This window comes from Rousettus aegyptiacus, unplaced genomic scaffold, assembly GCF_014176215.1.
Source record: "Rousettus aegyptiacus isolate mRouAeg1 unplaced genomic scaffold, mRouAeg1.p scaffold_m13_p_2, whole genome shotgun sequence".
Lineage (NCBI taxonomy): Eukaryota > Metazoa > Chordata > Mammalia > Chiroptera > Pteropodidae > Rousettus > Rousettus aegyptiacus.
This window is the reverse complement of record NW_023416295.1, coordinates 79,530,731-79,544,691: the sequence shown is the minus strand read 5'-3', so window position 1 is coordinate 79,544,691 and position 13,961 is coordinate 79,530,731. Positions and strand designations below refer to the sequence as shown.

Sequence of the window (13,961 nt, the reverse complement as noted above, 5' to 3'; positions counted from 1 at the left end):
GGCTGCTCTGATTCAAATACATAAATGACATTCTGTGAAAAATTATATATAATTAATTCATAAAATGTACACTAGATGTCTGACTTGTACTATGCTATCATTATTCAAGTCATTGAAGACACAAAGTTGACTAAGGCTTGGCTAACCTCTTTAAAAAAACTCATAAACTAATAAGAATTTTAATTAAAGATATAAAAATGTATCATAACTACTTAATCAAAATATAATCAAAAGTTGTCTGAATAAGCTTATATAGTTCTGGATTTCTAAATCAATAAGGACTTTATTAATATGTCAACCATCTATTTGACTCTTTTGAAATTAAAGTTTTAATTTTAACATTTCAATAAAGGAATATTATGTCCTAAATAATGTCTGATAGATATCCTTATTTTCTATATATGATTTAATAGATATTTTCATCCAACCATATCCTCAAACCGTATTCTCACTCAGGATTTCCCATCTCAGTGGTTAACTCCTCTATTTATTAAGTCACATATCCAAACTTCTAGGATTTATTATCCTCGATTTGACCCTTTGTCACCTTCCCAACAATCATCACCATACTTATTCTATTACCTTCACTTTATTTTACTTCTTGTTATCTTCCAACTCTCATCACTTCTCTCAATATCCACTGCTACTTTCTACCTTATGATAATCTCAAGTGAAGGTAACTCAAATAATGTCTTTATTTGTCCTCTCCTGAGCCATATCTTTTTATTTTAAATTATTCCTCAACTTTAACAGAGAGAAACCCTTACTTCAAAAAAGAAATATGATCATCTTTAAAAATCTATTACCATGACCTGAGTGATCTAACCCCTACCAATTTTCCAACTTTCATCTGGCTTCTGTTTTCCTTTACACACATCTTGGCTTTATTAGGGAGTGTCTTAACAACTTCTACAAAAGCAGGTCAAATCAATATATCGGAAATTCTAACATGGATGTAATATTTTACTTTCAGTCTTTTATTCCTATGCTTCACTTTTATTCTATATCATAGACTATGAATGTTCATATATCTAATTATTTAATTAGTATACTCTTTACTTACTAGACCATGAGATCATTATGGCCATGACTCTTCTATTTTCTCATATCATCAGAAGCAATCACAGTGTGTGGAATAAACTAAGCACATAATAAACGTATTGAATGTTTCGATCAAATGGTCATTAGTAAAATAGTACATTTATAACCCTCAGGGATGATGGATTGTATTTTCAATGTACTATGTTAATATCCCTATTTCACTGCAAGTCTTTTTTTCAACCAGTCCACTAAAAATTCCTTAATCGTACATACAGAAAACATACATAAATATATATGTATATATATATATATAGAAGAAATAAATACTAAATATATACTGTCAGAAATATTAAAACATTATGTATTTAAAAACCTAAGAAACAAAGTTGATTCTTCTATTTCTAGTAGACATGAAACAATTAGTCAAAAAAGACCTGTCCTTCTATCCTCAAATAAATTCTTGATATACCTACTTTTTTCTTTTTTTTTTATTTCAGGTTTTAAAACTTTTTATTTGCATATTTTAAATGTGCATTCCAATAACTAAAATCATTTGAACAAAAAAATAAAAAATGACACTCTGATTAAACTGCATTTTATAGCCTGCATGATAACTTATATGAACTTGGTTTTTACTCTAGATTTCACTGTGGTCCCACTCAGTTTCTGCCTTCACAAACATGTAAGTTCTTTTCCTTCCCTGCTAGCCAGACAGGCAGATGGGAGAGGCAAGTGTGGCCTTCATTGTCAGTAGTTCTCAAATGTGAAAAAGGCGGCACAATCATTTAAACTTGATCCAACTTCTTTGCATCTTACAAAGTTAAATAGCTAAAGTAAGTAAAATGAGAAGGCAATGTTTGTGGGATGTACAGTGCATATTGGGGATGCATGCCTCATTATGATTGCCTGCTTGCCTCTCCTGTTCAGTTGTTTCCTTTGAAGGCAGTAGATTTTTCTCTTGCATTTCTGTCTTCAATTTCAAGTTACCAAATTTCTCAATCCCATTCATATTGGGTTTGTCAGACATGGTTACAGAAGAAGTGGAGCAAAGTAAGGGAATAAGTGAAATCAACCTGTTCAGTGGCAGTTGTGGAGTGTTGATACACCTTTGTTTCACGTTTCATCTTCTCTTTTAGTACCATTCTAGTGCAAGCCCTGAATCTTCTCTTATCTGTACCACTGCTGTGGACTTCGAAGTAGTCTCACAGTTTCTACTTTAATTTCCATAGAATGTATTCATTACATTGTAGGCAAAGTATTCTAAAATATGACTTAGATATTGTGACTTTCTTTTTTTGAAATGTGGTTATTGCACATAAAACAAAACCTAGGCCTATAAAACTCAACCTAATCTTTCCCACTGGGTCCATCTGGTACCATTCTCCACATCCTCTACTACTTATATATTTCTATTCTTGGACTGGATCGATGTATTTCCCATCTAAGTTACTTTGTAATTAATGTTCTTGCAGCTTAAAAACTCTTCAAACTGACTGAAATATTGCCTCCACAATGGGCCTTTCTGAAGCACCTAATCACTCTCTAGCCCTCAACTTATGCTATTTTCTTTGCAAGGACTTGATGCCAGCTGCAATTTCTTGTATTAATATTTGTTTACTGTTGGCTTAACAAGCCTGCATTGTTCACCATGTATCCCCATAACCTGGAATATTATCTGACATGTAGCAAGGTCTCAAGAAGCAGTTCACAAACAAATTAACAAACTAAGACACGTGAGTCATTTCAACAATGATGCAGAAAAAAATTATAAAGACAGAGAAGAGGGAAAAGCTCCGCAAGATTTAAAAGAAGTAAGAATATAAAGTGTAAATAATATTATTTCAGACAGATCTATCACGGAAAAGAAGGGAGGAAAAGCAGAGTGTTGTGCGACTTGTTGATAAAAATGTGTGCGTGTGTGTGTGTGTGTGTGAGAGAGAGAGAGAGACAGACAGAGAGAGAGTGAGAGAGACAGAAAGAGAGAGTGAGAGAGACAGAGACAGACAGACAGAGAGAGATGCTCCCAGGGTTGTTTCTCTTTGTTCACTTAGGCATATCCCCACATTAACTGAAAATGTGTGCATAGAAAGAATGATGACCTAGGCAGTAGTCATTGAAATATCTAACTTCAGCCAAGTTAAGGTAACCAAACCATTTAAACCACATTTGCCTTTTTTTACCTTTTCCATTCATTGGCTAGTACTTTTGTTTTGACTAGTTGGTGGTAAAATTTTATATATAAATATAAAAATCTATATATTTTATATGTGTAAAATCATAAATAATATATATACAAATATAAACACATGTATGTTTAAGTATCTTTTGTAAAATTTTTAAGAAATGAATAAATGCACACTTTTAAAACATAAAATATTGAATAATATTTTATATTTATTTAAAATGGATTTTGAATGGAATACTCATCTAAATATATTAAAACAATGCTAGATTGCATCAAGAAATGTGTACTCTAGTCTCAAGATTACACTAGATGCATCAAGTCACTTTATTTCTCTGGGTCTCAATTTCTTTTTATTTAAACTAAAGTGAGAGATAGGGAAAATGCTTTCAGTCTCTATAATGTACTGCCATTATCATTTACTATTTGCTGAAAATTAAACCTCTTTGAATACTCATACATCGTCCAAAGGAAACTAAAATACTAATCTATTTTTATTATACTATGAAAAAAATCTGTACTCTGTAGTATAGATAAGTTACAATCTGCTGATGCATGGTTGTCCATCAACAAAGCTGCACAAATCAAGGTATTCTCAAATTCCAAAAATGGAAAAAAAAAACAAAAACAAAAAATACTAACAGATATCTCTATGTCATCAACTCTAAAAACCTTCAAAGTTCTCTTGAAAACATATTTTGTTTGCTTCAATTCCACCATAATGGAATCTATGTATTTTTAAATTGTTAACTGGCTCTCCATGACTGGGAGATATCTAAGTATAAAATCTTTGAGAAAGAAAATGAAAGGCAGAAATATCTATCAAATGCTCAAAGACATATAACTAGCCTTGATTTAGTCAAAATGTACTGATTAGTCATAGATACAATCCAGAGCACTGACCTTTCAGGAAGACAAATTAAAAAAAATAATAATAATAATTGTAATTAAATGCTACAAATCTGGCTGTCTATAAACTTCAATCATCCCACCTGATACACACTAAAACAACTTACACTTCCAAGGTGACTAAATAAGAATCTTTAAAGAAGGAAACACTGGAATTGTAATAATTTTATTGCACATTTTTAAGAGGATAAATCCGACAAGATTGAAACAAGCTCTGTCCAAATGGTCAAGTAAATGATGTCTAATAAAAAAGCAATATTTATGTCAGTGTTTTACTCTTATCTAAATGAGACCTTTAGATATATTAATTAGGTAATTTTGGTTTCTCTCAAGAATGACCTACTCAAGAATCTGCGTAATGATTTATATAGCTGTTGATATAGTTTTATTGGCAATAATTTAGACTATTGAGGATAAAAATGGTTATACCATCTAAGATAATGGTCCCGGTGAATGAATCTGCTTCCTGTATCATTCACAGCGGTAATTTAGGGTGAAACATAATATAGAGTTGTCTTTTTTTAAGCCTTTCTCACTAAAGAGAACTGCCTGAATAACTGTATGGAATGATAAGAGTAATCATGTCACATTTTCAAACATACATAGACAAGCAAATTCCTTCTCATGTTTTAAATTTGCACCTAAGTAAATTTTCAGGGTAAGGATCAGAATTTTTCTAATTTTCCTGTTTTGATGACCATCACTTTTAAAACTATGCTGGAATTAATTTTCACACTCATCTAACTTACAGAAAACTTTAAATGAGTTAAATATTCATAGAAGGGTCAATATAGTCTTTCCTAGGTAAATAAATATAAAAGAAATATTTCAATCTTTGCTGATAAACATGTTACTTTATTTCTACATAGATGGCACGAATAAAGTTAGATCTTTCTTTGATTATTAAGAGTTGAAAATTATCTAAATAATACAAATAAATATAATAAGCATGTTCAAAATAAATGATATAACAGTAAAATTATCTTTATATTTTCAAGATGAATAATAAAAGTGAAAGAAATATGAATGTATATTAAAATAGGGAGTGGTGAGTACTACTGAGAAGGGGAGAGATATACCCAATCTAAAGATGATTGAATTTAATTATTTATAAACAAGGTGCACCAGTGGAAATAATTATGTTGGCTGGAATCTCCAATGGTCATCGGTTTTTATCCTCTAACTTACAGAGGAACATTTGCTTCCTGGTCAAAGGAATTGACAGTAGTCAAAAAGTAATGTTAGCTTATCTGAACAAAAAATGTCTCAATTGGAAGTATCCTCAGAAAATTATAAGAAAACTGGGTCACACTTTCGGCTGTAGCTCACACTATCCAAAGGAGAGGAATTCAAGGCCAAGTGACTCATATATGCTTGCCTTCTTTGCAGGGTTGTGCATTAAAAAAGGAAGATGAAGAAAGGAAAAGGAAAAGGAAAAGAAAAGAAAAAAGAAAGAAAAAAACTTTCTTGAGATAAGAAAATCAGAAGCCACAATTTAAGATCTTCCCTGACAATTACTCATAGAAGAGTCATTACTTTGAACCCACCTTGAGAAAACTACCTTCTAACCATCACATGGTTTCCCTTATATCTCAGGCTGGAATAGGACTTCTCAAACCTTGCACAACTGACATTTTTAGCTGGATAAATCTTTGCTGTGAGGAGCAACCTTATGCACTGTGGAACGCTTCCTGGCATCCCTGACTTCTACTTACTGGACTCCCATGGCATACTCCTTATGTCTAGCCATAGCAATCAAGAATGTCTGCAGAGTTGGCAAATATCTTCTAGGGGCAAAAACACCCCTTACTGAGAACCACTGGTCTAGAGAAAGAAAGAAACTATACCGTCATATACACAGCAACACGAATAATTGTGCTATAATTTTTCACAGGGAATCTATCTCCTCAAACATGAATCAGAAAATAAGTTCCTTGGCAGTACAAAGAGTTGGATCTACCCCTCAACTGCCATATACCCAGTGGCAGAACAAATAAAAAATAAACAAAAATACAGCAATGGTTTATGAGCCAACAAATGCGATCTTGACCCATGGTAAATCAGAAATATTCCCTGGTTCTAGTCAAATCTACTGTTTTGTTATGACCTATAAATATATATAGTTGGACCAAAAAATGTGTAGATAACATATTCCTTGGACTCACTCTGCTGCCATATATGAATTTCCACACTTTATTTTAAGCTATTTATATAGCATGTTTTTAAAAGCTTACAGATTTTCAGAATCTAAGAGATGTAAGATGCTTATCTATTAATTATCCCATCCCATATTGGTGCATGCACCCCACCCCCCTTTTTTTTTTTGGTAACTTTAACAACATTTAAGCAAATGGCTTGGACCCATATTTCCAATTCCTTTTTAATATCAAAAAGTGATTCAGTAGAACTATTTAGGGCTGCCGGTGTTTTCTGCCAAGACAACTAGTGATATTCAGTTTACTGATAGCAGAAAGAGTATAGCTAATACTTAATGAAACATTTTCCTCATTATGTCATTGTGAATGAGTTTTTGTTAGAAATAGTTCTGGTTTTAAGAGATAACATTTCCAAACACTTAGAAATCATTAAGAACAGTTTTGGGACTGAATCACTTCTTTCATGTAACTTCTCTTCTAAAAGTTATATACCCTTTAATTTCCTCCTTCATTAGAAATCCACCTATGGTCAATCCTAAAGAATGCCTTAAGACTTTTATTTCAAGAAGATTTATTTTTGTTTTATTTTTGACAGTCATACCTATTATTGTTACTCACAGAGTCTGCTAACCATGATTATGAAGCTAAAAGTACCCGCTATTCATATTTAAAATGTGTTTAAGCAGGGAAATGACAATGTGATGTTATTTTAATTTTTAAAATAAATTGACAGTCACATTTTAGAAAAATATGTCTTATTACTAGTAGGCTATTCTGTTATCATATTTTTATCAATAATGTCTTTTTTTTATTTGACTTGGCACACTTTTATTACAAAGCTGTTTATAGTAATCTGATCCAATTAGTGTAATTGTAATTGAAATATTGATAATTGCTCAATGAAAATAACTGCAGTATAAATAAAATTGCTATGGTCTGAAAAGAGATCATTTTTTTTTCCTCCAAAAGAATAGCTTCAGAGAGAATATTAATCAAGACTTTAGCCTAACATAATAATACCACCGTATTTAATAATACTATCTTGGAGTTGAGAGGGAATGATTAAATGAATTCCTCTGAAATTATCAGGATAGGTAATTTGTATTTTTGTCTGCAGTTTTGGGTTAACTGGTTGCAAATATAGGCCACACTTATCTGTCTACTCCTCCATCAGATTCTGATACCTCTAGGACTTACAAATTTCTTAATCTGTGTTCGAGATAAATGGCTTGACAGAGTCTATGAATCATAGATCAGTAAATTAGAATATTTGCTAAATATGACTCTGTGGTAACTAAGAGTCATAGCCTACATAGAAGAGAATTGAAAAGACCTTAAAAGGATTTAAAAAGATTAAACACACAGGCACAAAGATAAAATGGCATTAATCAGCATATGAAGAAAAGTACAATGAGATGAGGTGAGGGTGGTGTGAAGTATCAATAATAAAATTGAAATAATGGAATAATAATCAAAAAGTTTTGTTTTATTTTGTTTTGGAGGAGGGATGTATCATAGCCTAAAAAAAAAAAAAAAAACAAGGAATATCTAATGGGAAAATAAATAAATAAATAATTTTTGACCGTTTGTGTAAGGGAATGATCATTAAGGAACAGTCATAAAATAGACAGTCATGGAGGTACTGAATGTCTGTACTTAATTTAAGTTCTTGGCTATTAGAGGTTTATACTCTATCCCACTCGCCAAAAAAATAAAGGTGATACTTTATGATAAAGAAAACAAAATTGAAAATGCATTTAGTTTTTTTCTTTAAATTAATTTTATCAAAAATTAATACACTGACTTTATTCAGCAAACAATTAGCATACCCTCTAATCATTACCAATTTCTGTTTTTTGCATTCTGTCCTATCTTTTATTGATGGCTTCCTTTTTATTGATTTCAGCAACTCTCAGTAACTTTTTAGCCTTTTCTCTAGTATCCCTGAGGACCATGCAATTAAGAAAAAATAGGTTCTGCTCTATACTGTTTATTAAACTTTTTCATGAGGGTTATTATTATCTCCCCTAAGGACAATCATATTGTTAGAAAATGAGCAAAATAACTTACATATACTCAGCATTCCACAAGTGCTTTAAAAAGTTGCATTCAGAATAGGTATTCTTTTAATATCAGTGAATTACCCAATTAATTTAAAAACAAAAATGTCATTATTCTCTGTTAGTTAAAAACCTAATTGCTAAAGTACATAAGCTGGTGGATTTAATTTTGCCAAATGTATATTTATATAGTCACTTCATGATTTATAATGACCATTTTCTCTTAATATATAAAAACACTAAACAATAGATGAGTCCAGTCCATCTCTTCTACCTGGCCATTCTATAATGCACGTGAAGTCTAAATGTTGATTCCGATGAGCAAATCATCAGCTACTTTTTTTTTAAACATATTCCAAAAGTAGCTAATGATTTGCTCATTGCTTTAATTTGTGTAGAAGATCTGAGACCTTGTACTATGTTTTCTCTGCTTCATGAACTTGTATAAAAAGCAATATATTGAACTTTTGCTTACATAAAACAGTGAGGAAAAAAACCCTATATGTTGTTTTTCAGTGATGTTTGATAGTTATATTTTGAATATTTGCAAAAGTTAATTCATTATAACTTATTCAATAGGTAATCATAGCTAAAAAATAACATTAAGGAGACTCAATTCACCAGAAAGACAAAGTATATTCATTTATAAGAGCTAAGTAAATATATTCAGTTATTTGGACATTGTTAGGCTACCTAATGAATCTGGAGTGGGAAAATTATACTGATGGAATCTTAAATTATAAAAGTAAAACACATCGACTCCAGCAAAAAGCCAGTTTTAGAAAGGTTGTCTTCTGCTTGATCTGGAAAATCGTAACAAAATTTGAAAGTCAGAAAGAATGAAAGTGAAGGGGGAGAAAAAGTTAATGACAAATTGTGTTAGACTAGCTATTTAAAAAAAAAATATCTTAGCATTTGTATGACTAATAATACATAAAAAATATATTGAAAGAAATACCCATTGTAAGAAATTGTTATTACTGGAAATATTTACTCATTTACTAAAAAAGAGGAAAAAATGCAACAGATGGTTACATGGGTATTTTCTATCAATAGTATACTGATTCTAAAGATATTCTAGCCCTAACTTTATACCTGAAGTACTTTGCAGGTGATAGATCTGAGGAAAGGAAAGTTATGTACACCTAAAGAGCATTCTAAACAATACTGACATGCATAAAGTAATTAATTATCCATTACTTACAAAAGTTGTGTTTTCCAATAACAATGTGGTAGTATTTGTTTCTAGATTCAGTTTAATGACATGTCCATTCTCGCTTTTATACACCACATCTGTATCTGCAACAACAAAGATATTAATAATAGACAAACACATTGACTAGGTAATATAATAACTGTAGAGGAGAAAAGGTGAATAATAAACAGACATGTTAGAATGAATATTGTTAGCCTTTAGTAACCTGAGCAGATTTCTATACTTGGCTCACATTAATCCTCTTCAGTGATCAGGAAGTCCTCCTAGCACATGATCTATAGTGCAATGAAAAAGGTTAATGAGAAGATCACTCAGATTTAGTTTAACAAATGAAAATTAATTAAAATATGAAGAATTGGTTGCCCGTTCTGAGATGAGGAAGAAAGAACAAAGACAAGTGCCTCCAGTTTCTTATTTAAGCTGTTACTGATTAATAATCTAGTTAAATTTGCAGAAAAGGCTGCCAGTTAACCATAACTACACAATTCTAAAGCTACTCATATTGAATTACACTTATGCAGAGTTTTTTTATGTAACCAGTCCTACCACTACTCAGTTGCTATTTAACCTATTTCTCTTTTTGGTTGAGAATTTTGTCTCCAGTATTTTATGTATTGTATGATCACAGATCAAAATCTCTGAAACTGGTAGCATGCTATTGTATCTACTTCTAAACTTTAGAAAAGTGATGTCTTCATTTAAAATAATCAAATTGCTTCTGGACGGCTGTTGATTTTAGAAATTTTTGAGCTAAATTCAATCACACTCATAAGGAAATTAAATCATCTTAAGAATATCTCAACAAAAAGAGAATACCTCAGACTAAAAATATCAACATGAAGAAAAACTGTCAGAGATACTCACAAGTGTGTGTGTGTGTGTGTGTGTGTGTGTGTGTGTGTAAAAGGAAGGATACACAAATAAAAGCAGTCATGAGTTTTTTTTTTTTTTTTAAGTATAACATTAACCTCCTTTCCAGTTTTACCCACTAATCTTTCTATGGCATTGTACCTCCCAACTCCCTGCCTATTCTTGGAAGAAAAGCAACATTAAAGAGGATTTGGTCCACTCTTCACAATACATAAAGTTATATAAGTTCCAATCTATCAGAACCTAATGTCTTCATCTGTACCATAGTAAACAAGCATTGTATGGGGGGTTATGAACATTATATAGACATGTCTGACACTTTGGCAGAGCAAGATTTTCTGACCTGTTCTCTAGTTATTACTTTATTATAAATAGTAACACTAGAACTCCTATGATGAGAAGCAGTCAATATCAGAAAAAATAAAACTTGTTTTTCTTTTTGTTTGTGTTTCATTCAGAAGACCCAGAGTCCAATACGACTCTACTATAGAGTCAAGGATGGCACAGAAGGCCAATAGTTCTTTTTGATCTTAATCACATGCGGACAGTGACAAGTTAGAACTGTGGTCTGGAGAATAAAGAAAAACAAACAATGTTTTAAGAAAAGAGAAAAAAAGACAAAGAAATATTTCCAAGTTACTTCCTGAAGCAGACTGTATGGACTAAAAGACAGTCCTATGTGATCTTTAAAATAAGGCCTTGTAACACCTTCTGGATGTCTTTTATCAACTATAAATAAAATGGGTTCTTTTTATCATTAATTTTATCTGTTGTCCTTTCTAGTGCTGTTGAACAAATAACAGGTTTTTTAAAATAATAAATATTTATTTTGATTCATATTCCTTTCCTAGCTTCCTTTTCTAGTCATAATTTATGATCACAGCTCAGTGGCAACACCCGTCACCTGTGTTACTCATTTAGTCCTGTTAGCTGATTCTGGTCTCCTGTCTTCCTGATCTCAATTAATGTCTGCTTGAATCAATTGTCCAACCCTAACTAATCCCCTCTATTATTTTTCTTCACAGCCTCAATTCTGTACCACTTCTTGATATTAATGAACATCATCATCAGAGATTAGCAAGAGAGAAAAAAAAACATGTCTTAACAAATCATTATCGTAATAGTGTAACAATAAATTAGAAGAAAGAGGATTTCCCCTCTTCTACTTTACCATGGAGCTAAGTATAGCAAAGTCACTCGATGAGTGGTTCTTCTCTCAGGAAATAAGTGCACTGCAGAATTCTAAATAGAAATGAAGTCTGTGGCTTAGTGAGAAAGAAGAGCTTAGAGAGCAATTTTAGTGTGAATGGTGGTCTCTCTTCAATGGAAGGGAAAGAGTAACACATGGCCTCATGAGGAAAGAAAAATCTGTAAGCAGGTGATAGATTGTATTAGGAGTGTAATAAAAAAAAAAAAAGTTTTTATTTCCCTTAGAGACAAAGTAGAAGGAAGTGAGGCTTGTTTGAGAAAATAAGTACTACATTTAATTTTTTTAAGTACATTTTGTTAAATCATTATTTAGACTTGAAAAAAATGCAGAATTTGAGATTTATAGATTTACATTCCTGTAAATTTTACTATTAGACTGTCAATGTTGCATTAGTAGGAGACACTTTTTTTAATTCAAGTGTAAGTCTCTGACTTAATATTTAATCCAGATTTCTGCATAAATTATTTTAAAAGCATCTAATATCTGCCATTATTAATTCTTCTTAATTTTTTTCTAGTCTTTAAAATCTGGTCTTCTGGGTCTCCTACTCTACTGTTTGATTTATAATCACTAGTGGAATCTCCCAGTTTTGAAACTCTCATTATTGCATTAATAAATTCCTTCCTGGAACTATATTTCAAAACTGTCACTTCATATTTTGTTTAATATTAGGTAATGAAATATGAGTGAATCAGATCAATGAATAAAGTGTATTAACACAGGAAGATTAAGGTAGGTGCACTTAAAACATCCTTAAAGCACAGTATTGTGCATGTCTATACAGTACTTTGATTAAATAATCTTTCTTCCTTTTTCAATGAGGACTAAGCTCAATGAAGACTAAGAATCAATTATCCTGAACACATATTCGATTTAGTCAGTTTTTTTTCATTTTTTTTTTTTAAATGAAAAGGTGTAGCGAAATGCATACTATTCAGCCTCTCCATCCTGAGCTCCAAGAATACATTTTTGGTGTCTGTTACCTTAAATGATTATTATTGTCATTTCTGTCCGATTCCTTTTTCTAACAAAAGTAAAAACATAGTAATGTATTGTAGTTTAAGATCTTTAGGTAAATATAACTTTTTATTTTATAACTTTCACACAAAGCAACTAGTAAAGCATTTCATATTACAGTTCTCAATTTGCTATTGAAATTGAGAATTGAATCCTCTGCATCCACTTCAACTATCAGGACCAAGAACAATTACCAGCCTACATCCATAAGATTTTACTTTTAGTTGCTGAAAATTCTTGCCCATGAAAATAAGTTTGTAAATCAATATAGAAACAATTTTTTTTTCAGGAACTTGCTGAAAATTTATTCATCTAAAACATACCTTCTTAAAACTGAGCAAATTTCTTAATTATCAAACAATTGTTTACTTAATACTGACTTAGAGATGTTTACCTCTTTGTGTCCACCAATCTTAATCTATTACATCATGAATTGTGCCCACCTCCAACCAGAGCTTCATTGAAAGGCCTGTCTTAATCACTCGATCCTAGATCCGCAGCCCTATATCTATCTCCCCCCAACCCTGCCATCGCCTTCTTCTGGACATTCTGAGACGGTTAAAATGTTGTCATCCATGATTGCAATAGGTAATAAACTCAGCTTTTCTTAATGGGTTATTTTACAGGTTTTCTAGGAAGCTGACAGTTGACAAAATTCTCCTGTCATGTATATCACTAAAAAGTCACCTTATTGGTTACTGTTGATGATTTTAGCAATGTAAGTATGCATTAATTTTGGCATAATTTCCTCTTAATGTTTCAAAATTAATCTACCATCTATCGCTCTATCATTTATCTACAGGGAGAGCTTTCGAAAAGTGGGAAAAATCAATTACTTGTGACAATTTAATCCGAATATGATCTTTATTTTTTAAATCATTTTTTGGTATATCTAAAATTAAAATTCTATAACTTAATTTTTTTTAAAAAGTTTATACTCAAAAACTAAAGTGAGCATTTTTTAAAAACAGTGAAACAAAAATCATGAAATGAGTATCGCAGAAAATGCTCAAATGAATTTAGGGAGGATTTGTTAAATACCAAGTTAAGATTTGATAATTAATTAAACATATTAGTGGTAAATCTAGAATATTGAGCTAATTATAATTGAAACACAGCAGGTCCCTCACTCATCTCTTCTAAAACATTGCTCACAACTATGCAAAACTTTCCTCACTTTTTAAAGAGCCCCAAGCTCCATATATTTACCTGAGAAAATTGAAGCCATCAGAAATGCATTTATTGTTCTATTTGTCTATTTCAAAATCTTGCTCCATATATACTCTTCTTTCTCCCCAGA

The 13,961-nt window shown here is 31.4% G+C and overlaps 1 protein-coding gene across 4 annotated transcripts in view; it reads right to left on the bottom strand.

Annotated features, from left to right (window-relative positions):
* DPP10 (dipeptidyl peptidase like 10) overlaps positions 1-13,961 on the bottom strand; it is a 1,197,668-nt gene that overhangs the window by 286,949 nt on the left and 896,758 nt on the right. For all 4 annotated transcript variants that reach the window (XM_036237031.1, XM_016124277.2, XM_016124278.2 and 1 more), the window contains exon 4: positions 9,553-9,647. In XM_036237031.1, coding sequence (XP_036092924.1) covers positions 9,553-9,647 — 95 coding nt within the window. The remainder of the gene's footprint in view (positions 1-9,552; positions 9,648-13,961) is intronic.